The 24,221-nt window shown below is 36.8% G+C and overlaps 1 protein-coding gene and 1 long non-coding RNA gene across 4 annotated transcripts in view; one reads left to right on the top strand and one right to left on the bottom strand.

Annotated features, from left to right (window-relative positions):
- WDR35 (WD repeat domain 35) overlaps positions 1-20,520 on the bottom strand; it is a 41,884-nt gene extending 21,364 nt beyond the window's left edge. Inside the window, exons 1-12 of one of the 3 annotated variants that reach the window (XM_064411849.1) lie at positions 20,424-20,520; positions 19,769-19,883; positions 18,893-18,964; positions 17,466-17,558; positions 16,242-16,370; positions 15,898-16,031; positions 14,161-14,326; positions 13,919-14,064; positions 11,784-11,909; positions 9,151-9,336; positions 8,557-8,589; positions 6,455-6,515 (exon numbers count right to left, since the gene is read on the bottom strand). In XM_064411849.1, the coding sequence (XP_064267919.1) occupies positions 6,455-6,515; positions 8,557-8,589; positions 9,151-9,336; positions 11,784-11,909; positions 13,919-14,064; positions 14,161-14,326; positions 15,898-16,031; positions 16,242-16,370; positions 17,466-17,558; positions 18,893-18,964; positions 19,769-19,883; positions 20,424-20,447 (1,285 nt within the window). In that variant the 5' untranslated portion in view covers positions 20,448-20,520. The remainder of the gene's footprint in view (positions 1-6,454; positions 6,516-8,556; positions 8,590-9,150; positions 9,337-11,783; positions 11,910-13,918; positions 14,065-14,160; positions 14,327-15,897; positions 16,032-16,241; positions 16,371-17,465; positions 17,559-18,892; positions 18,965-19,768; positions 19,884-20,423) is intronic. The other 2 variants (XM_064411850.1, XM_064411851.1) reach the window with 2 other exon arrangements.
- A 2,061-nt stretch (positions 20,521-22,581) lies between these two features.
- On the top strand, positions 22,582-24,139 carry LOC135295971 (uncharacterized). Its single transcript, XR_010358008.1, has 2 exons — positions 22,582-23,770; positions 24,016-24,139. It is a non-coding gene; the product is annotated as an uncharacterized LOC135295971 (long non-coding RNA).
- Positions 24,140-24,221: the final 82 nt, after the last annotated feature.

Below are 24,221 nucleotides of genomic sequence, written 5' to 3'. Positions count from 1 at the left end.
ATTGCAGGGCACAGCACAGAGACACAATCATCAGGATCAGATCATGCAGAGCCACATCTGAGAGAGCAGCATCTCTGTGGGAACTGATGCTTTTACAGAATTGCCTGTATAACTTCAACCATTGCATAAAAGTAGGACACATGGCATTTTTTTCTAGGACTGTTTTAGCATTTTATATTGGTCAGTCATTGAACAAAAAATCACAAACAGAAAAATCTGTGGAAAAAGAAAAGTAAATCCAAGTCTGGACACTATGAAACATTTCTTTACAAGGGAGTGGACACTAACTGGACCAACTTCCTGGAGATGTGGTCAGTGCCCCTAGCCTGTCAGTGTTTAAGAAGCATTTGGACAATGCCCTTAGCAACATCCTTTGGGAAGCCCTGAAGTGATCCTGGACTGGCTGATCCTTGTCAGTCCCCTCCAACTGAAAGTATTCCATTCCACATTCTCACCTCAGAGCCTTCCACACTGGGCTATGCTCTGTTCCTAAAATGTTTTCCTTCTTGACTGCATGACAGCACAAATTCAACATGAGAGAAGAATGTCTCTTCAAGTTTGGGCTGTTGCTGGGCAGAGAAGGAAAGACAATATGCTCATTTCAATCCCTCCAGGCTAAGGAAGATCTAGAATCCCTTTTCAGGCAGCTGGTTTAACTACTTAAATTTCCTTTAGTGTAGGGAAATACCATTTTATACAGCAGCATTGATTTACCAGCAGGTGCTGCTCACCTGAGTATCAGTGCCCTTCACAGAACCTGTGCTCTGACTATTATGCAGACAGAAACACAAGCACCTAAAGTCTGAAGGAGGCAAGAGATTTGGATGCTCCTCTGCTCATCATTTCCACTGCACAGAAGCTTTCCATGCTCAATATGTAAACTTCTTACACTGTTGAGTTCTTCCTGCTGATTTTGCAGATACCCAACTTCAGTATTAATGTCTTAATACTTAATTTTCAGACATTGGAAATATGTGAGGAAAACATTTAAACAGGTGCTTAATTTTTCAGGTGCTGGCCAAATACTGAAAAGGGCTAAACAAACCATCCACATCAAAACAACTCCAACATGTGAAACAACTGCCCTTTAAATTCTTGCTGGCCTTCCTTTCTCTTCTCACCTCATTTCTTTTCACTATTCCTTCATAAAACCTCCTCCCTGAAGGAAATAAACTTTCTTTCCTATATACCCAGGAATCTCGAATAACCTTCTACAATGTTTGCATTTCATCCACACACACTCCATCTCACTTCAAAGCTGTTAGAAAACACCTGCTTCAAACTCTAATCTTCTTGTAAAAATATAGACAGAAATCAAACTTAATGCATGACTACATTACTTCACCACATGAAAAGGCTGAGACCTTTCTAGTCTATGAGATAGCATACACAAACAAGAGACAAGTGATCCCACTGCAATCTGATGGAAAGGAAGCAATCTGACAGACACAATATTAAACTGTTGTTTTCATACAAGTCTGTTACAGGCTGTTCCTGAGAAACTGGAATGAATTTAGCCTAATCAATAAATCTACCTAATTTTAGAGCTTGATTCAAATATCTCTACAAGTGTTGGCTCACAAATGGAAGAAAATGTCAGGCAACAGCAGGGACAACTGAACATGTTGGGACATGTGGGACAACTCATGAACAAGCACAGTTTACGGAACATAAATATTCAAAATCTGTTACAATTTACATTAAAAGGATCAACTAAGTAACAGCAATTCAAGTGCTTTTCACATGTAGTTCTGTCATCCCTGGTAAGGCATCCAGGAGGGAGACAAGACACCTGGGCAGGACTCCAGCTCTGCCTTTAATCCACCTGTATGTTGATCAAGCTGTTGTATGAATTTCACTGGGTGCTAACACACACTTGAAAGATAACTCAACACTTCACTATGTCACTGCTCCTAAGCACATGTAAGAAGATGATATAATCCAGCCTGAGTGACCTTTTCTTAGCAGATACCATCTGTTATGTTTCCATTAAAAAGATATTATATAACAAGATATTTAACCTTCTGTAGTTTATATTTAGTTATTCATCAAAGGACTTTGACAGAAAGACTGTGAGCCTGTAAAAGCACAGAAGACACTGTGTTGGTTAATTTTTGTCCCAGAGTAGGATGGAATGCAGTAATGTTAGACAATGAAGAAAAGAGTAATTTATGAGCTAGCAAACACGAGCTATTGTGAAGGACCTCAAACACAAGGCACAGGAAGCAGGGAAGCAAAATGCCTTTGGACAAAATAAAAAGCAGTATGAGGAACAGCTGAAAGTGTAACCACCCATCAATGTCTAAAGAAAGCTTAAGTGATGGCCCTTCACCAGATAATGACTGATTAATCCTGTATTGCCATCATTAAGAGACAAACATTAGAAAGCTAATGACATAATTAAGAATTCAACAGAATAAAGGAAATAAGCACTTCTTTTTTTGAGCCTTACTTGAGCTACTGGCTTGGCGCCCAACAACATAAGATTTACTTCTCCTGAGGGTGAATCAAACATTGCATAATGTCACAATTTCTTTGTCATTAGGAGATTAATAGTGCTTTGTTGAAATAGTATTATAAAATATTATAAATTGACAATTCAGACAAATTGTGTCTTAACACACGTTCTCAGATGCATTATTTGAATGCTCTGTCAGCTGCTTAGCATCCCTACATGAGCAGTCTTTTTTTCTCCACTATCCATCTCCCACCAGGACAAAGTCCAAGAGGCTTTGCCCACAAGAGGCCTGCAAGGCACCTAAGTTTCAAGGAGGAGTGAACCCTTTATGTTCAGTAGAGCTCCAGGTGATTATTGCTCCAACAAGGGACAGTCTGCTAGAAACCACAGCTATCTGCCCATTCAATCTGCAGTAATTACAGCCAGCCAAAAAATATAGTTTAGACTTATGAGAGTGAAGAGCACACTCTCACGAAAAGGCAGGAGCACGCAGATACCAAGTGGTCTGTTGAGGACATTCCACAACATAAGAAATCATTTTTCACCAGCATTTATGAAAATCAAATAACAACCTAAGTGTACTTTAGCCACTCTGAAAGATGGCACGTAGTACAAGATGGCAATTAAGTACAAGAGTTCAAAACAAAAATTACTTAACTTTTTATGGACAGAACTTTATGCAACAATTTATTAGTTTACTAAAAGAAAATAACCTGGAAATTTGTATTAGTAGAAAGAAGAGGGGGAAAAAAGAATTTTACAAACAGATAATAACATTTTTCGTAAGTCAGTAACACCCATCCAATTATCTTGAATAAAAGAGAAGTTAATGTTTAACTGCTTATTTCTTAATCTATTAATAATGACTCTCACCAGATAATTGATTTAATTAATGCTGATTTTCCTCATTTATGAACAGAGCAGAAGGACAATTATTTTGTTAGAAATCATGCATCAACCAGAATCTTAGAGAACTTTCAGAAAGGTCTCCTGCCCTTAAGGTTTTACAAGGTCTTCTCTCTATTGACTTCTGCAAGGCCAGACAGCTGCTTAAGTTCAGCATGCTGTCAAACTGGAACAATTACACTTCCTACTGCCAAAAAGCTCCAACTGTGATAAACAGCATGATATACTTACAATAGGACCTTGACTATGTACAGCTGTCAACCTCTCACACCAACTGACCTTATGTTGTAAATATTTCTAGTTGTTCTATAACGTTGTATTTTCAAATGTTATAAAAAGAGGAAAGTAACTATGATGAAACCAGCATAATGTGTTCCAAAATAGTTGCATTTATAGGCATTTGCTTTTCACTTTTACCTTCAATCCCTTCTGCAAGTTTGGAGAGCAAACTTTAAAGGAGTCTTACAGGACGCATATATTTAAAAAAAAAAGGCTGAATCTTTGTATAATACAGTAATGAAAGACTCGCTTGTAATTGAGGCTACAGAAATTTTTCAGGACTCAAAAAATGTAAATATTCCTAACCTCAGGTATTTGTCCATCATGAGGCTGAACATTATAAGGCCCAGCATTTTCACAAGTCAACTCACTCTAGGAAAGAGCAAATCTATGCACTAAACTGGTCCTCCAGTATTGGAGGGAACAGCAGCAGAGTGCAGAAAGCTTCATTATGCTAAAGGAAGAAACTGTTTAATCTCTTCAGCACAATTCAAGTACAATTGAAAAAACAACAGCATTTTTCAATTAAACAGCCTTTCTTTTTAAGTGTTCCCAGTTACTGAAAGATTCTTCACTTGTGTACAGGCAGCTGTAGGAGATGGGTCCTACTGGCAGAATCATAAAGAAGTCTTTGTTTATAATAAAATAAAAAAACTCTCACAGATACATTCAGAAAGTTCACATAAACTGAACACTAGAAAAATGCAAAGCAAAGAGTTTAAATGCAGAGTTAGACATGTACATGCAAAGCTAATTTTAACAGTGAGTGGGATTCATCTCACCTAATTTTAGACATCTCTGACAGAGATGAGCCGGCTGCCCTGGGCTTCTTCATACCCAGTGGAGAGCAAAAAGACCCCCTTCATCAATGATTCACTCCAGTTATTTTAGATGTCAGCTGCAGAAATGAGAAGAACTACTCCCTCTAAGTCCCTGAACCCTCTCCCACCACCCCAATCCTGTCTGCCAAGTAAATCCAAGAAACCAGTGGGCACATACAGTGTAGACATCTGATCAGGAGCAGAGACAGGACATGGACAAAACACACACCCAACTCACACCACTACCACCCATCACATCATCTTACTTCATGGGATTCTGTTTTGAGTTTAGGTTTTTTGGTTTGGGTTGTTTGGGGTTTTTTTGGCAGGGGAGGGCATTGTTTGGTTGTCTTATTGATGTTTTTTTCCTCCAGTCTTCCTAAACTTTTTGGTATTGAACCTCTTGGACATGTTATTCTTTTAGATTCTTATATGGCCCCTCTATTGCACAAGGTGGCAAGAGGACATCAAAGGGACAAAACCAGAAATCACAAGACTAAAACTACCACAATATTTCATAAACTTTCCATATGACAAAGTAGTCAAACTGATTCATCAGAATATACTCTTAATTTTAATTATGATCTACAATATAGGGCACAAATTTCAAAATATATGTATGACTCACAGCTGATTTCCTCCTCCTATCACTGAAAAATTGAACACTGGAAAATGATACTTACAATTTAATTTATATATAATAAAGAATAAAACCATTTAGAAGCAAAGGAAAATAATCATTTATGATCTTAATTATTTCTAGTCCTTGGTAGATTTTTTTCCTACCTATATTCTTCGGTGAATTGCTGTTACTTCCTTGTTCAATAGTTCTTCACCTTACTTTCCTCATCATTTCTATCTTACCAAAACTTTGCTAGACACTTTACCCATCAATTTTATCAGAGAGAATCGCTGTTTGTTGTTTAATATTAATACCAAATATTAGCACTTTAACTTCTCTACTGAGACTAATTTAGCCAGAAAAGTTTCTTTTTCCAAAGAGGATAAAACAATGGCTCTAGAAGGCAATTTACATTATTAAAATTTTTTAAAAAATAGGTTTATTGTCATAATAGAGTCTTCCCTCTCATTCAAAAACAAATAAATATTTTTATAAATTTAAATAAGTTATTTAGCCTTGCAACAAAACAGGAAAGTTAATCAAAGAATCAAGGTTCAAAAAGAAAATGCAAACAGGGTTCACAGTGTCTACTCTGAATCCAAATTCAGATCTATTTGGGTAACAAACCAAAAATAAAGCAAAAACCAAAACAAATAAAAGTGGATTAGTTAGTCAAAAAACTGATGGATTTGTCAGTTTGACTACAATTCCTTCATCTGTTTAAAAGGAAAACAATCAATGATCTGGATTCTCAAGCAAAAATCACTGAAAACAGTGGCTTGCAATTACTTGGCAATGTTCTGTACCACACCTCCAGCAAACAAGAAGCAGGGAAAGCCTGGAATTCAGCACTAGTTAGGATTTGGAGGTGTCCTCATACTTGTGTTATAATCCACTGATTTTTTTAAATTGAATTTTAATTTATAATCTGAAACTACTTAGATAAAACAATTGTGATGAAAATAAGGATATTTTCAACACTGAAACACAAGAAATTGATGTTTAAGTTATTCGGGAAGCAGCAACAAGTTATTTTTAAATGAAAGTCCAAATCTAATTATTTCGCTTCCTCTGATACAACTGGACCCTTTTCATAGTACATTTTCTTACAAAGAAGTTGAATTACCACTGTTGTGAAGGAAAATCTGAATTGCCAGAAGACATCCATTAAAAAAAAGAAATAAAGAAAAGTAACAATTTTTTAAAATTATTTTATCTATAGTTTGCATTAACTGGAAGAATCTGTTTAAGTTTAGCCAATTTGACAAGGAATGTTACTGGTTTGATAAGCCATTTTCTTTACTAAAAGATAACTAACAGGTCAATTCCAACACAGATTACAGAATAAGACTATTGCAAGTTGCTTACCAATATCAATATATTTTGGGTCCAAGGGTGTGCCAATAGAATTGCAGAGAACCAGCACATACTGTATGGAAATAAGAGCAAGTGTTATTATTACCACACTTTTTGTAGATCAGTAAGCTGTACAGAATTTTCTGTGAAGGTGCATCTCATAACCCATGCCACACATTCTCATGCTCATCAGCAACAGAAAACACAGAGACCATGACTGCAGCAAATATAAAGCAGCATAAGCATGAGAGCAGTTGAGAGTAAACGAGAGCTATTTGCCAATTAGCACTATAAATTAAGAACAAGCACAAAACAGGCAAGTAACCACCTGCTTTATGCATGGGAGCAAATCTACCAGGCAAAATCCAAAGACAGCACATGGGCAAGGCAGGCAGCGTCTCCTCTGCTGCTGTGTGAGGCACAGGCTGCACTGAGAGTATTTACAGGCACGATACACCCCTGATTGGGGGATTTCATTCTCATCAGCTGCTCATGAAAATGATAATCTAATAAACTCCCAGCAGTTAGGATCTTTGTTCTATCCTTTGCAGATCTCCATCTCCTCGAAGATCCAAGAGGGTAGCAGTGTGGGGAGAATTGTCAATAAGGCTCTCCCTCTGCCCTGCAGTATCACAGGTACCACAGAAGTGATGAGGGGTTTTTTCAAGTTTTTCCCTTGTAATCTTACTCAGGAAGGCTTTAATAGCAGTTACCTCAGAGACTGGGCTGTTAAATTCAGGAAGATGCAAATACATAACAATTCACTTGACAATAATACTTCATTGTTGTAGTTTATGTATTTATTTCTTCAGGTCTAATCAAGGATTAAATATCTTAATGGTTATTGCATAGGGAAATGCCTTGAATGAGAAGTATGGAAGTAAAGGATCAACTTTTATTGTCACATTTTTAAGCTTAAAATAAATAAAATATACAGTGCTACCAAAATGTGAATTTCCCATGAGCTGTTACCCTGACTCTACAGGAAATGAAAGATAATTAGTTTTTCATGGCTCTTTCACCTCCTGAACAATCCATGTAATTGTGGTAGCAGACTACATAACTGTACAGCTACCCCTTTAAACTCATAGACTGACATCTTATTCATCACATGAGAGCAGCTCAATTTAGCTATTCATCTACTGTATGAACTTCATTCTTCCAAACAAAAAGAATTGAAGATGGATTTCTTTTCACTATTTTTTTTCTGGTTTGGCCACCAATAAGTACCTCATGTAAATAGTATTTTTATTTCTTTGTTCATGAGTTAAACTTTTCACCAGCATTCTCAGATTTCTATTTTCAAAAAAATATGTTGTGCCTCCGCCTGTGTAGGAAAATCCACATGGCTTTATTAACTCTGTTTTTCATTTCCATCATCTTTACATTAATTCTTCTCTAGTAAATTGTCCCCACATTCAGTCTACAATACATTTCTCTTTTATGCCCTTTCTAGTAATTTCTGAGAGTCCAAGTCAGCAGATCAGAGCCTGTCAAGGAGTAACGGAGTAACAGTATCCATGACAAGCTTATGACCCACACACGGTGGTGCCAGGGCAGGGAGTTTCCACTGGCTGATTTATCCAGCCTTGTAATGGAAATGAACATGAAGTGCTTCTTAATTTCCTGACAGTTTTGCAATGTCTTTAAACAGGTCCTGCTGAAGATAAGTAATTTTTTTCCCATTAGCTATTGCTTAAATTCTGCCATTCTGAAACCACAATTCTAATGATCAAAACCTCTTGTAAACCTAATCAGTTTTTCAGACAACTCTAATGAACTGCTATCCTTAAGCCTATGCACTTAATTTCCTAAAACCCGGCAACTCACAGTGTTAATAATTACATTGGAGCCATTTCAAAACAAATGATAGGTCCTTATTATCTGTAATTTTCAGATGTGAAAATTAAATCCCTTATTTTTGCTCAATAGAGTTACACTAAGTCTTTCAACTGTTTGTTTCCTCCTTTAAAATTACAAAAAAAATTATTTTATTGCACTCAACTTCACCAAATGTTTATGGCCACGACCCCATCTTTTCAATCCATATGACAGTATACCATTTATAACACAATGAAGCAAAGCAGCACTACAGCATGTTTGGGGTTTTTTACCATGGCACCAAATGACTCTGTCTCCTGCTCCTCCTTTGTAAGCAATATATAAGTGATACAGAAAACAATTCTGAAATGATTGCACAGGAAAAATCATGTAGCAGTATCACACTAACAGAACAATCATTAACCAAATAATACATTCATCAATTGTGATTACACGTAAAATAAATTAATTAACAAAGGAGTTTGCAATAAAACATAACTTATATCACCTAAAAAATTGACCCTTTTTTTCCATTTCTGACTGACAAAATATTCATTACCATTCTGATGCTTTTACGTTGTCTCTGGAGAACTGTTGCAAATATTTCTGAAGAAACATTCATCTGGAAGGTGAGGGTTTTGCAGTTTTTGCAGTTTTTATTAGGTTACTAATGGCTACAAGGAGTTGATCGTAGATGCTGTTACTTTGAATCAGTTACTTTGTTGGGATTCTATAGTTTTGAACACTGAGCCCATTCTGCCATTCTGTCAAATGACAACTGACACAACTCTAAGACAGATTCAGAATTTTACATTTCATCTTATTCTAGCTGTAAAGAACTGACATGCGGAACAGAGCATTTCAATTGAAAATTAAACAGATTTTACCTGAGGCTGATTTTCATCTGCTTTAGTTGCTAAAACACAGAAGTCTCCATAAGTTGTTATGGAAATGAGGCTCTTGACATATTTCACATATTTCTCATTGTTTTTTGTGTCCCAAAAGACTACACAGCACTCTGGGCGGTCCGCTCGGGTATAGGCGTAAACAACGGTATTGGAACAGTAACCCCACTGCCAAGAGACACAATGGTGGTAAAAACAATCCGAAATTATAAGAATTCAATAATGAATTGTTCCAGCCATGAAAGAGTTTATTTCATATACACAGCTAGTATTCAAAATTTCTTACCTGTCAAGTGACAAACTGATTTATTATGAGAACACAGCTCACATAGTAAGATATTGGAATAATATTAAACTGGCCAAAGAAGCTTTTCTATCACAGCAAGCTTTTTCTATCCCCTTCAGAAGTGAAGGATCAGCCTTAAAAAGTGACAAGATCTCACTTTGCCATGCTTCCTCCTTGTTCAGCAGGTATATTTATATAGTTCAGCGGGTATTCAGAAACACCCAGTGTGATGATGGTTTTTGCCATGAAAATGCTTGCTTTGTGACTACTGATTCAGAAACCTGAAGTTCCTTTCCCAAAGGAAATACAATAAATACCTTTAACAGTGCAATTATATAGGAGCACTGTAATAACTCACATCACTTCTTCTGTATTAGCACCATGAGAAAACCCCTCCCCTCCTCCCAGAAGAATGTAATTATTGCTGTAACAAGTAGGAGAAAGGGCAAAAAGGCAAAAGAAAGAGAATATACATGAGGATGCATTTATTGCATTTGACTGATTCAAAGTACAAAATATAATAATGAAAATCCTTTCTAATACAACAGAATCAGAAAATAGGAAGGAGGTGAAGCTGTCAAATAAATGAGACATTAAACAAAAATCTTAAAGATAGACAATGGAATTGGAGAAAATCTAATAGAATTCTCTGCATCAACATCTACTAGAGAGGGAGAAGAGAAAGCTTATTAGTGTTGGCAAGGGAGGCTCCCACACTCCTCAGGAAATGAAACCAAAGTGATAAACTACAGCATCAACAGAAGAACTTCTAGAATAGGCCCATAGACTCTAAACTAGTATCACAACTCCTGCAAACTGAATAGGTTAAAAAAAGATCAGCTCAATTCATAGTTTTTACTGTCCTGTTAATTGAAAACCTCCTTTGTCTTATTATGGCTTATTCAAAAATAGAGGAAGACAGATTATTCAGTAGATTGATAATGTTATATTAACTCTTCATTTCCAGGTCATTAATTCTAATCCAGCCTAAGATAATTATAGCTTTGAATCACTCCCATTTAATGACTGTCACCTTTTAGAATACGTAGCTCCTAAAAGGGAGTTGCTTATATTAGCAAAACACAGCAGAAGTAAAACATGAAGAAAAACATGTATCATTCAGCATAAAAATATTTAAAATTGAAATAGAGTACACTATCAACATATAAAGAGTTTATTTGCTGCAGAAATAAATTAATTTGAACATATCTCTTTCCTTTTCAATTGTGCAAAATGGAAGAAAATGAGCTTACATGCAGTTCCTAAAACGAAAGTTTCAAAGTATTATTAATTTGCAAACTGTGCCAGATCTTGAAACACACATGGCCTCCTAGATGCTGATGAGTTTAAGAAAAAGCAACAGGCCTGTGTTCCAGCTGTTGCACATCTCCCAGAATAAACATTAGGTAGCATTTCCTGCAAGACTAATTTCCAGTTCAGATTTCCAAAGTCTTTTCCAGAATATTTACAACAAACTATTTGAAAAAGCCTCCTAGCAGATTTGTGTTTACAACTCCCTGACTAAAATACATTTCAATATAGCTGCAGGATGTTCCTCACATTGCACTCTCTCTAATTACAGTGACTACACACTGATGATTAAAGAACATATCCTCTGCTGTGAAAAGAAGTATACAATACTCTATACTGGAGAGTAATTGCTATTATTTGTTAAACTGTAAATTTAAATGAAATAATAGTTCTAACTCCTAAAAAAAAAAGACACCAAATGAAAAAACTCAGGTGGTAAACAAGATAAAACATTATTTAGAATTAGATGATACACACTTGTAAGAAGTATATTGAGAACTGAAATGTAAGCAGGAAGTACATCTACCAGGTTGCTCTCACTCCTATTGTTCAGGTATCTACTCAGCTTTCTAGGCTCAAATGAATAATTCACCACTAAAACAAGGCAGTAAAGTAAGGCTCAAACAATTCCCATCATATGACTCAGCCCAACCTAGTTAACCAAATAGCAGTGAAAACACAGCAGCCTTACCTAATGACATCCTCAAGTCCTACCAAATTTAGAATCGTGCCCAGTTCTGTTTCCTTACTGTGAAAATGAAACTCCAAATGCATTGTAAAGGCAATGGCTAAGTCACTGCATCACCAAGATGGATCCTCACATTCCACTGAAACTGCAAGTCAGTAGTGTTGATCAAGCTGCAATCCTAAGTTAAGCACAAGTTTCATATATATACATACACACACATATATGTACGTATGTATGTATATTAGAGCAAGCTACTTTTTCAATCTGATCAGAAAGAGAATAAGTAACAGGAAACTTACTAATACAATTTAGTTTCACATTACTACATACCTTGTAATGTGGACGAATGTTTGCAAAATATATGTAATGATCAACAGCCAGTGCAATTTTCAGTCCACCTCCCTCCCAGGATAAGGAAGAGATCTGTTTGCCAGGAACTTTCAGCGTACGTAAGTGCTTGGTTAGAACAAGGAAAGAAAAAGATTTGAATTTGTCACAGGAAAGCTACTCTAAAATACATAAATGACAGTTTTGATAGTTGTTGAAAAAAACCCTATAGATTTTCTTTACAGTACCCCTTAACAATTCTCAGATTGCAATACCTATGCAAAGAAAGAGAGATATTTAAGGTGTACACCATAACGTGTTCTTTCACCTTAGGTTTGGTTTGTTGTTTTTTCCATTAGTGTTTTATTTCTCCAGAGAGAAAGAAGCAACAGGACTCAGTGATAGTTCAAGCTTGAAGAAATAAACAGATAGAGAATGACAGTACAAACATTATTCCCTTTGGTTGGTAATTTGAATCACCTTTATGATTTCAGTCACAATTAAAACACAGCAGTAGCACTGATCCTGACATGCCTCAGAAGTTTCACAGACACTGGAAGTGTATTAATCAGTTCATGTACAGCACTCTTAACTACAGATGACAGCTTAAACAAATAAAAACACATCCCTACTCCAAGTCAAGAGCATGCAATTCATTAGCTGCAGAGGTACACAATTTTCACAGAGGCAATGAACATTTTCCTCTTCTCTATACCCCTTCCAAAAGAATCTAAGAAAGGCAGTAGGTACACTTTCCATCTTTTTTCCAATATCTTTATTTTGCTGAAGATTTTTAAATTGAATGAAGGAAACAATTAGAAAAAAGAAATGTTTTGAAAAGCTATAATCTTAGTCCCACAGAGCACTTCTTTGTGGGTACCTATTTAGTTGCAAATAATACAGCTGTATGTAGTAGAATATACACTTATCTGCTGTTTACTGTACTTTTTTGAATAATCTTAGGCTTTAAAAAATACATTTTACTAAGTAGAGTAAAATGCTCAGGTCTAACTTTCCTTTTGAGTACCTATTTTGTGCCTTTGATTAGATGCAAATACCAAGTCAAAATACTGCTCACACATTATTCATGGAAAATACCATCTACCAAAAAGTTAAGACCATATCTGAGTATCAAAACAAGTACAAAACTGTTCTAAAACCTGAAGAATTTACATTGAAACACTAAATACAAAATCTGGAACACCAGTTTTAGTTAATCCAAAGGACATCAGCAACCAGAGATGCAACATTATTACCAAAACCTTTGGTTCCATTAAATCCTTTCAACTAAGGCAACCCCTAGAGATGATGTTGGATCTTAACCCCTGTCACAGCACAGCTCAGAGCTGGCCAGTATTTCCTCTGTACAAGGGACAAACTTCATCACACTCTGCTACACAACACTAACTTACTCATTTTCACCTGTATTACTAAGAGGGAACGGGATATTACCTGGCAAGGCAAAAATAGCACAACAAAAATTTACTGAGCACTTGTCTCTCAACTATCAAACATTTAATCTACTATAAAAAGCCAGGATGGACAAAAACCATTTACAAAACAATAGCCCTAACAGCCGAGTTGTGAAGTTTAGAAAAAAAATTAGTTTTTCTGAAGTTTCTGAGCCATTGCTTTTACTGATACAGGATGCCTTTTTGCCAGTTTTACTGATTCCATATAAAAGAGCACATACCAAGTATTTAATACTCATTCACTGCTGTATTTTCAGCTTCTAATCCAGAGTTGCCCAGGTCTCTTACACAGCCAGTGTAGAAAGACAAGTACTTCTGGATTTGATACACAGATGTTGACATCTTGACTGCTGCCTAAGCTCCAAACTGCCTATCTTCCATAGTCTCATCTCAGGGATCTGGTGTTCAAAGTCAGACACCACACTTACCCTACCACTAGTGTTTTGAGAGGCACTTGGGATTTTCACACTGGCCACTATACTGCTCTAAAAGTGTACATGGTCCTGTTTCCAGATCCATATGGATATGCCAGATGGATACCTCAGAGCACTAAACATCTACATTCTGGCATCCAAATTCCACCAGTAATGACCCTGTAGCAAAACATAACAAAACTTAGAAAGAAAAAAACCCCAAACGTTCATATAACTTATCAAATATTTTTACCTCACCAAAGGGAGTGTAGAACTGCACAACATTGATATCTTTATCTTGAGAAACTGCTTTGAGGGAGCCTGCCAGTGCCAGAATGCTTCCATTGGAGTTCCACTGAATACACACTACATTGATACCAGCATCAATCAAAACAGGATCTAGTTTTTAAGGAATAAACATTAAGAATATCAACACAAGTAGGCATTTTGGGTCAAGAGAAGCTCAGTAACTTGCACCCTACAATTTGTACTTACTGTAGTCATTCTCATCTCTCATTATCTGGCATCTCCCATTATCATAACAGACAGCAAGGCAAGGGCAGTTGGGCTCAATGTAGCCTTGGGTACCGTGGTACCAGTGGATCCCAGCAAGGCTGAAGGCTCCAGTTAAGTTCACCAAACAACTCAGCTTCATTTTCACCTGCACAAGAATGGTTAAGTAAAGTCACAGAAAACATGTTATTTAAAGAATAATTTAAATCTCTACTGACACTTGCAAAAGACAAAATGTCTAAGCAAAATTGTTTTCCTGCCCCAAGAAAAAATTTTGAAGTTATCAGAATTGTATGGGTTTGATAAACTTCCTTATATAATAAAAGCCAGATCAGACATACAAAAACATATATATTTTTAACTACAAAGAAGTATCCTAATGTTGGCATTTCCTTCTTTGAAAAATAACTTAAATAAAACCAACAACATAAAAAGACCACCATTGACACATGTACATAGACATGAGAAACCCCCTGGAACACAGCAAACCATTTCAAACCATTCATAGGCACAATATTTAAAAAACAACAAAAGAAAATGCAACAACAACAAAAACAACAAAACAAAAAACTTTTGTTTGCTTTTTCTTGACTAAAGTTTAATGAATAACATATAAAAATAATTGGAAAAAACTAGTGTCCAAATTAGAACACCAGTTAAAGGAACTTTTGCAATAACTAGCCCAGAATACCTGGTAACACAAGTAAGGGTTTGTCTGAAAGATAAGAGTATTCCTGAATCAATTCCAAGAGGAATGCGAGGTAAGTTATGGGAGAGAGGAGGAGAGGGAGAGAGAGCACAACCATACATATTGTTAATATGGTGGGGGAAATGACAGCAAATTATTTAAAGAATTTCAATAATTTGTAGCAGTTGGAAATACTGTGACTCACACAGTCAAAGAAAGAAAGATACAGTGGGAGGATAAAGAAAAGAAAATGGGAAGGATAGCAGATAATGTCTTAGGAAAGGAGAAGAAAATTCACCATATTAAGCATCTAAAAGTTAAGAACATGGTCTCAAACACACAGATTTTAAAGTCAGTATTTTACTTTTGTTATAGCCATATTGCAATACTTTAAGTAAGTAGATATAAATAAATAAATAAATCTAGGTTGCAGGAATTCAACAATACACTATAGCTATTTCCCTTTATTTTTCTACTCACTACCAGGATTTCTCTAAAGAATAATAGGAGCAATAGGAAAATAAACTGTCACTTTTTCTAAAAGCTAATACTTTAAGAAGCAGAAGCTGTAAGAAGTCAATATCCTTTAAGCCAGCATTAGTTCCTCCAAATATGAAAGAAGGAAAAAAACAACAGGTAAAAAATATTAAATATCATCACAAACATCTTTGAAAGTAAAGATTTTCAGATGTCCCAATGAATTTAACTTAATTTCACCAGTCTGACCATTCCTACTTCTACATTTTCAGTAACTATTGCAAGGCCGAAAGGCATTAGTTAATGTGATAATCATTTAGCTACCAAAAAAAAGAAGTAATTATAATAAAAAGCTAAAGAACTCTTGAATAAAAGCTCTGCGCAGGAGGTCATCCAGTTCTCAGTACTGATGTCCACCAATTAAATAAGCATTAAATAAATTAAAAGGAAGTGAGCTTTTATATCTGTTGAATTAAATTATAATCCTTATATATAATTATCATTATACCCTGATGTTGTAATTATAACCCTTAATTATACCACAGTGAACTTACAATAAAATTTCCCTGATTGTCATAAATGTGAATCTCTCCATTGGACATTCCAAAGAGTAAAATTTTGCTGTTGGCAGACCAGGCCACGTGGCACAGGTGGGTGCCTTTCAAGTCTTTTCCCCAGATGCGATTGCCTGGAACAAAACATTGACTTAATAAACATACCACAAAATTAAAACCAGGATGCAAGCTCCCAATGTAAAAACTAAAACAGCTGAAGTCAAAGCAACAACTAGTAAGTAACTATTAATTATGTTTACCCAGAGAAACAGAGACATTCTGTATACAGCACTACAAACCAATTTGTGTGACAGCACAACAATTAGTAGGGCCTAAAATCTTACCATCCACTGATCCAACAATCACAGCTCCATCTTCATATACAATACAAATCTTCTGTCCATCAGCATTCCAGCTCATACTTCGAACCACAGACTTATTTCTGTTGTTAATCATCTCTTCATACCAAGAGCCTATCAGAAGTGAAAGAAAAACTGAGTTACACTTGTGATTTGATAAACCTCTGGAGGACTCAGGGTACATGCTAATCACTGAACTGTCCTTTCAGCAAAAGCCTAGCAAGACTACAGTACAGTGTCCCCAGAAGACACAGACACAGTTACTGTGAAAGCCAGTGTTCCCATGGGAGCTGCTCATTTCCAAAGCCAATGGTGATGAATGAGGACTCGGAGAGGGGAGCCAAAGTCCAAGAGGGGCCTACAGAAAGAGCTCTGTGCTTAAGTAATTTCAGAACTGACAATAAAATAGGAAACATAAACAGAGGGAACAACTGGCTTTGCTAGGAATAGGTAATAAGTAATTTACTGATTATTTTTCAAAACTAACAGATTATTTACGTGACAGTAGCCACCATGTATCAGCCAGAAAGACTTTTATTCTTTACTCCTGAAATGAGAAGAACAGCTAGGATTTTATTTGTTTCCATTTTTCATTAAACTAAAATTCCCAAGAGAATAGGAAAACCCTTTATTTTCTTTCTCTTTCCCACATGTGTTGGAAAGTGGTTACCTTGACTGTGAGGTTTGCTGGCTTCTAAATGAATTCCAGTGAACCACAGTATATGTGTGTGAAAGGGTCAAGAGCAATAAAAGATAATTATAGTCATACACTGGTTACATATTAGTTCACTACATTAAACATTTCTAAAGATAGGTTTTATAAGAGTATTTAATTGATGCTTTATGCAGTGTTCATAAGTTTTTGTAGTCTACTAACATGTTTGTGCTCACTGCACAATATATTTTTCATATTGCATTCCAAGCAACAGAGATAAAAAATTTAGAGCAGTTTATCAAGCACATGGCTAAGTACTTATATCTTCATCTATGATAGGTCTGCGGGACAAGTGCCTTGTCTCATGTGACTACACTATAAAAAAAATATAGACAAGTATTACAATAAAACTTGAAAATAATTTTAAAACTATTTTGAGCTATACAATCTGCAAAATAAACACTCTGAAAAACAACAGTAAAAACTGCAAGTGAAGGAAAAAAATATTTCTCATGACACAGATTATCCCATCTCAAGTCTATCCTGCAGAATACCTCTGTACATCATCCACACAATGATGAGGCCATTTTGATCGCTGGTAGTCAATTTTTGATACTGTTCATTCCATGTCACAACCTGAACAAAACCTAGAAAGTAATGAAAAGCTTTTTATTGGCATTATTTAAGTAGTTAATAAAAAATACAACATCCAACTTAATCAACCTGGAGCTTTTCAGAAATTTACATTGCTGACTTTGATTTAGCTGTAGGCTTCTTTCAGCGTCACTTATTTCCTCTTTCAAAGTTCTGCCCAAGAGCTCCTTTTGCTTTTGTACTCACCCACTGGAGCAACTTCCTCTCCAAATCCTGCTCACTGTTGATTCCACACCCGAAACCCAAATCATGGTTTTGCAGTTTCTGACCACCTCTGACACTTTGGGACACTGACAAAATTTTACAGTTGTAGGAAGTTTGGGGTTTTTATTCCTCTTCGTAGTCTGAGCCTCACTGTTGCTGCACTTTTAAAACATAATCTCCCTGACAGTTACTCAAAAGAGCACTCCACACACAAATCCTTCAGACCCTCAAGCTTCATATGGGATCCCACTCACAAATATTTGAAATGTTTGAAATTTTATCAGTTCCATACTGCAGATCAAATTGTACCACACTTTTTCCTCCCCTCACTGCTGGGTACCCATTTTCTCTGTATCCTTTCCATTTTTAGTGTTTCAGTCAATAACTGTGTTTCCATTTTAGTGTTTCAGTTATCAACAGATGCAATCAAAGATATTCTGATTGTCAGGCATTTTAAAGGTAATAGTAACCTATTTCAGATTTGAAGACATCCATTCAAAGTATTCACTAAATCAATTCCTCACAATTAATTTGTTCCAATCCTATTTAGTTAAGCCCTTAAAATAACCTGACTCTTGGCAGATTTCAACTGCAAGTTGAAAACATCCACTTCCTCAAATAATGCAAGGATTTTAGCATCCTCTTCATATCCCATTGTCCATGGCTGATGACCATTCAACATTTCTCATGTGAGAAGTTAAGTTCTCCCTAATTTTGCTGCATTCAGTTTTTATTTTCACACATTATACTTCTCTGGCTTGCTTTCTAACCTCTCTAAACTTTGTCTGTGCATATACACATTCTGTAATTTGTCAATAAAAGCAAAAATTACAAAATATTTAACAAAAAAATCAAGTTTACTGAACCAATTTTCATTTCTTCAGAAGAAAACGGAACGCTACTGCAACACGTAATCTCACAGACATTATTAAAAAGAAAACCCAACAGATATCCAATATATCATGGTAAAAATACATAGCCAAGCTGTTACATACCATGCTGAATACTCTCAACCATTATTTTGGATTTACAATAAAAAGTTACCAAAATTAATCTATCAGCTTCACAAAATCTTGTATTTCTAAACTAACAGAAAGCAGACCAAATGCCCAAATACACTTACCACTATGACCTTCAAGAGTCTGAGTCACAGAAATGTTGTTAGGAGTTGCTAGTCCCTTTATCTTTGCCTCATCTAAAAAATAACAAAATTCACCATGAAAATAAACCTAACAAAGCATACATGTTACCATGTTTCTATGAATACTGAAGCTGTAATCACTATTTACATAAACTGAACCACTTAAAAAGAAGTACATAGTAACTGCAGGATGAAATTTCCACCCCTCAGTTCCATGTGCTGGCTATTCACATCTGTCATCCAAACTGATACATGCCTTATAGTGTAACAGTTTTTCAGAGGAAAAAGTCAACAAAATAAAAAAAAAAAAAGGAAAACAACAAAAACAACCAAAGAAAAACAAACCCCAAACCCCACAACAATATCCATGGTTACCATATTTCGTTACATTCAGAAAAAAAAAGTTTAAAAATTTTTGAAAACAGATTTTACTTTTCCTGGAACATATTTATTTAAAAGAAAATACACAGCTTTCTCTGTAAAATAATTAAGATGGCAGCAAACATTCAAATAAAATCAAGAAATAACAAAGTAAGTTCCAAAAAAAAAAAAAAAGGAAGCAGCACTGAAGAAAACTTCAGCAGATACAATGGGTAGACAAATTATTCGTGTGTCAAAAAAGAGCAGTTGGAGAAAAATTGTATATATAAGACAATGATGAAAAAATTGAATATTAGAAGAAATATATAATAGCTAAGTGCAGATTTAAAGCATATGCAACAGTGTCAAATAACTCGGGGAAGAACGTATGCTTAAGTGTGGTGGGTTTTGTTCTTAAGATAAAAATTACAAAAAAAGCAAAAACAAAAATAAAAACAAACAAACAAACAAACAAAAACCACCGCCACCCCCATTTACCTGTTTGTGTTTCTAATTTTATAACTTTCAGTAATCCAGCCTCTCCACCACAGGCTATGTAACCTTGGTTATTCCAGGAAATACATTTTAATGGAATACTACCGGGAATTGCAATCTGAAAAAGAAGTATTTTGTATCTCTACACAGTTGCAATAAACACATTTTATTTTACATCGTCTGTCTGAACACCTCAGAGACACCTACAATAGCACAAAAGATAAATTTATTTCTATTAACAGACCTGTACATGCAAAAAAAAGAGGGAAGACAGAACTGTAAGCACTAGAGAAACTGCCACCCTCAAGCAATTGAACTCAAGCAGTAAATAATAATAACAGGACACCTGCAAAGGTGTGCTGAGCAACACAAACAGGGGCAGGGGTCACACAGCGCTTCGGTCCCCAGCGGAAAAGCCGCGTCCAAAGCCTGTCGGGGGAAAAGCTGCGGAGCTGCCGGAGCAGCGGAGACCGGAGAAGCCCCAGGCCAGGCCGAGGGAGCCGGCGGGGCAGAGCAGGCAGCGCTCCGGGACAGCCGCACCGTCTCCGGCCCCCAGGCTCCCCTCAGCCCCCGCGAGCTCCGCGCTCCCGACCCCGGGACTCCCCAGGGCCGCTCCCCCTGCCCGAGGGCAGCCTGCCCCGCGCCTCCCCAGCAGCACCTTCTTGCACAGGTAGATGAACATCCCGGCGGAGCGGCAGCGCCCGGGCCGGCCCTCACGGCAGCGCGGCCACGCCAGCCGCGCGTCCCCCTGGCAACGCCGGCGGAAATGGCGCCGCTTCCGGCGGAGCGGCCGCCGCCATTAGCGGAGTGCGCGCTGTGGCGGCGGGGGCCGTGAGGGCATCTCCCGGCCCGGGCGGCTGGGGAGTGCTGCGCCTGGTCAGAAAGCACTGCCAGTTCCTTAATAAAGGTCACGCTGCTTTTACACGAAGAATCCCAAAGTTTGTGAACCGCAGGTTGTCTGCGCACGGTGTTTGTAGTGTAATTTGTATCAACACAGAGTCATAGAATGGGTTGGGTTGGAAGGGACTGCAAAGACCATGAAGATCCCATCCCCCTGCCATGGGGAGGGACACCTTCCACTAGACCAGGCTGCTCCAAGCCCCATCCAGCCTGGCCTAGAACACTTCCAGGGATGGGGCATCCACAGCTTCTCTGTGCCAGAGTTACACATTTCTTCCTAATATATTACCTAAACCTGCCCTCTTTCAGTTTAAAGGCATCCCTGACCAAAAAGGAAGGAGACTTAATCATTGGAACAGAGAGCAACTAACAAGCTCTCAGTGATGTTGAGGTATTTGAAAGATAAATTACTTGTCACTAATACTGCCCTGTTAAAGTTTACAGCTGGACAAGTTTTGATGATCTCAGACCTAGGGGGAAGGTTAATAAAGCTTGGGAAGAAGGATGTCACACTGATAATGGACACAAAGAAAGCAGAATTTATGGGCCACAAGGCCCACACTTGGCAGAACTCCCAAGAAAAAGAAACTAATAAAGTCAACTCAGCATTGTGCGGCAATCGGCTCAGACTGGGTAAAGGGCAATTCCAGCAGCAGCAGATTGCAACCATCAGACCCAAGAAACCCACCAACCCAAAAGAAAATAAAGACTGAGCACGTGGACTAATTAACATGAGAAGCAAGAGGGTCATTAACCAACAGAAGGTGGAACACCAATTAATAAAAGAACTGTGTCACTTGTAGCACTGTGTAACTCCAGTGCCCATTGGCCTTTTGGTCACAGACTGTGCAAGTATCTCCTCATCCAGGAGCGGGTGAGACACAGAGATGCAACATATGAAAAGAGACCGTATAAAGTAAGAGGGGTTGATATAATATTATATAGATATGGAATTGGTATTGTGTAGTAGAATTTTGGAAAACTCATACATGCTTGAGAGTGACAAGTGGAGTGTATGAAGTCATGGTTAAAAAAAATTTTCTTTTGGGTAGTAATGTGGAATACATTAATTACTATGTAAATAGTAATATGCCCTTTGCAATGAAGGGCAATCGGTTAAACTTTCTCCTTGTTCTCCATTAGGATATATTTTGAATCATTGGGACAAGTTTGGTGGAGAACTTCTTACAAAGTAGAAGTTAAAGGAATACTGTATTCAATGGTGGCCAAAATATAAATGGGATTGTGATGAAAAGTGAACAGAAATGGGAACACTAAATTATAATAACATGCTACAACTGTTGTTTTGCAGAAGATGAAATGAAATCCTCTGTGTAGATTTTTTTTTTCATTGAGAAATGATCATAAAACAAGAAAGAAATGCAGGTTATTGGTGTCTGATTCAAATGTGTTAATGATGATGGAAGAGAAAAAGAAACTATCTTGTTGCTGTTCCACTTGTAGTATAGGGAAAAGGTGTCTGAAAGTGGATAGTGAGGAAGAAGGTGTACAATTGTTGGTTTCTCTGAGAAAGAATAGGATAGTGATAATTGGGACCAGGAAGGTACTGATGGTAAGACTGGATGAAGGGATGCATTTAGTCCAATTGCAGGTAGAGTTGGGCACACCAAAACCCTGTATATGTTAAAGTTCCCTTTTCAACCACGTTGGAAGGAGTCTGCCAGGTTGTACTGAGAAATCCAGAAAAATTTGAAATTCTGTATGGTATATCACATAATGTGAATCTGACAGGAAAAACTGACCAGATGATGTGGTAAGAGAGAAAGTTTTAACCAATTATCTCTTGTCTTTAAAGAAAGCCCTGAGATTATTACACAGGTACTTGCTCTTTAGAACACCAGTCCCAGTCAAGTCACCAATATATTCTTTCAGGTGTGGAGATCAAGTCTACCTGAAAACCTGGAAAGATACTCCACTAGCTGAGAAGTGGAAAGAACCTTATCAGGTACTGCTAACCACACAAAGAGCCATGCAATTGAAATGACTGGAGTCATGAATTCATTACACAGACCAAAGGTATTCCTCCAACTTTGTGGTGGTCTTAACAGAAAGACCCCCAAAGCTGAAACTGACTTGGGACTCATGAACTGCACATGGACAAAAAGAATCTGTACTGCAATTTTACTGTATTCGGGGAGAAATTTTACTATATTTTTGCGTTTTACTAAGTGTAAAAAGTTTTTACAGGCAATGTGCTTGATTTTTGGAACATCACTGAGCACCCTGGCCTGGGTGCACAACTCTGAAATAACAATCAATCTCTTTTGAGTGTGTAATTATTGTCTTTAGCACACTGGATAATAAATCCAATTTTTCTGAACACCAATATGTCCTATTTTAAACAAATAGTTTATATCATCTTGGAATTTTACATGGTACTCACAAAGTGAGGCAGGTAATTGCTCAGAGGAATTGAATGTAAATATTATCATTTGTGATAAAAAATGAAGTTATGAATACTAGTGCATGAATCAAAGCCTGCCTAGCTGACAGCTTACAAGATACATCTGGCCTCCAGGACAATATTCCACTATTCTATAAAATTTTACATCTCATCTGACAACTGGCTTTAGTGTAAATAGGACTGATGTCATCCCCTCACAATTGCCAAGAACTTGTAAAGTCTTGCATTAGATTTACAATTTGTTTATTCTTACCAATTACAGAGTCCAAGGCATACTTCTGGCCCTATAAATGCCTGTATAATACTCAAGCAGAGGACATGAAAGTAAGCAAAGTAAAGTGCTGGATATAAAACTCCATGACTTGGAGAAATAAAAAAAATATGCATGCACAGCACTTTGAGGAAGCAAGTGTAGTATAGCCAGGACGCCCCATGCTAACTTTAATTGTACTACAGCAAATTAATATCAGTACAGGGACACACCACAAAATACCAAGCACAGCCAAATGCAGGATTCTTGGGGGGTTTATAGTCTCATTTTTAGCTCTAGCTCAGCTGAAGCTGTGTCCCATGTTTACTTGTGCTGTTTTGTGTTATTTTCCAGCTTAACATCACTGTGTAGGCATACCTGAAGTCACACAACCATGTGCAGTGAACATAACTGAACGTGCTTCAATGTGGTATGTGCAGGGTGTGAAACAAGTACAGATGTTGTTTTATGCATCCTTGGCAAGCTAGTTACCAGATATAATATTTTGTGTAATTATATTGCAAGGGTCTACAAAATTTGTGGGATTTTTCCATTAAAAAACATCATTTTGACTCCTAATTTAAATATAATTTTTAAAGTATTTGGATGATTATAAATACCAAGTGTTTAAAATTGAATTCCTTTAACAGCTTTTTTTTTTTTTTTAATTTTTAGCTTGTGTGTTTTATCCTAAAAGGCTGATTGACACAAGTGAAGTGTCAGTAAAGTCAGTAATGACAACAGGAACAACTGACTAAGAACATAAGTAAATCTTGCAGGATAAAAATATTAAATTAGAGGATGTCTTTCATTCTTCTACATTTTAAACATTATTAATACTTGAAAATACTGTGCAATCTTTTATCTATATTTACAGTGAT

This window comes from Passer domesticus, chromosome 3, assembly GCF_036417665.1.
Source record: "Passer domesticus isolate bPasDom1 chromosome 3, bPasDom1.hap1, whole genome shotgun sequence".
In the NCBI taxonomy this organism is placed as follows: domain Eukaryota; kingdom Metazoa; phylum Chordata; class Aves; order Passeriformes; family Passeridae; genus Passer; species Passer domesticus.
This window is presented reverse-complemented; position numbering and strand designations above follow the sequence as displayed.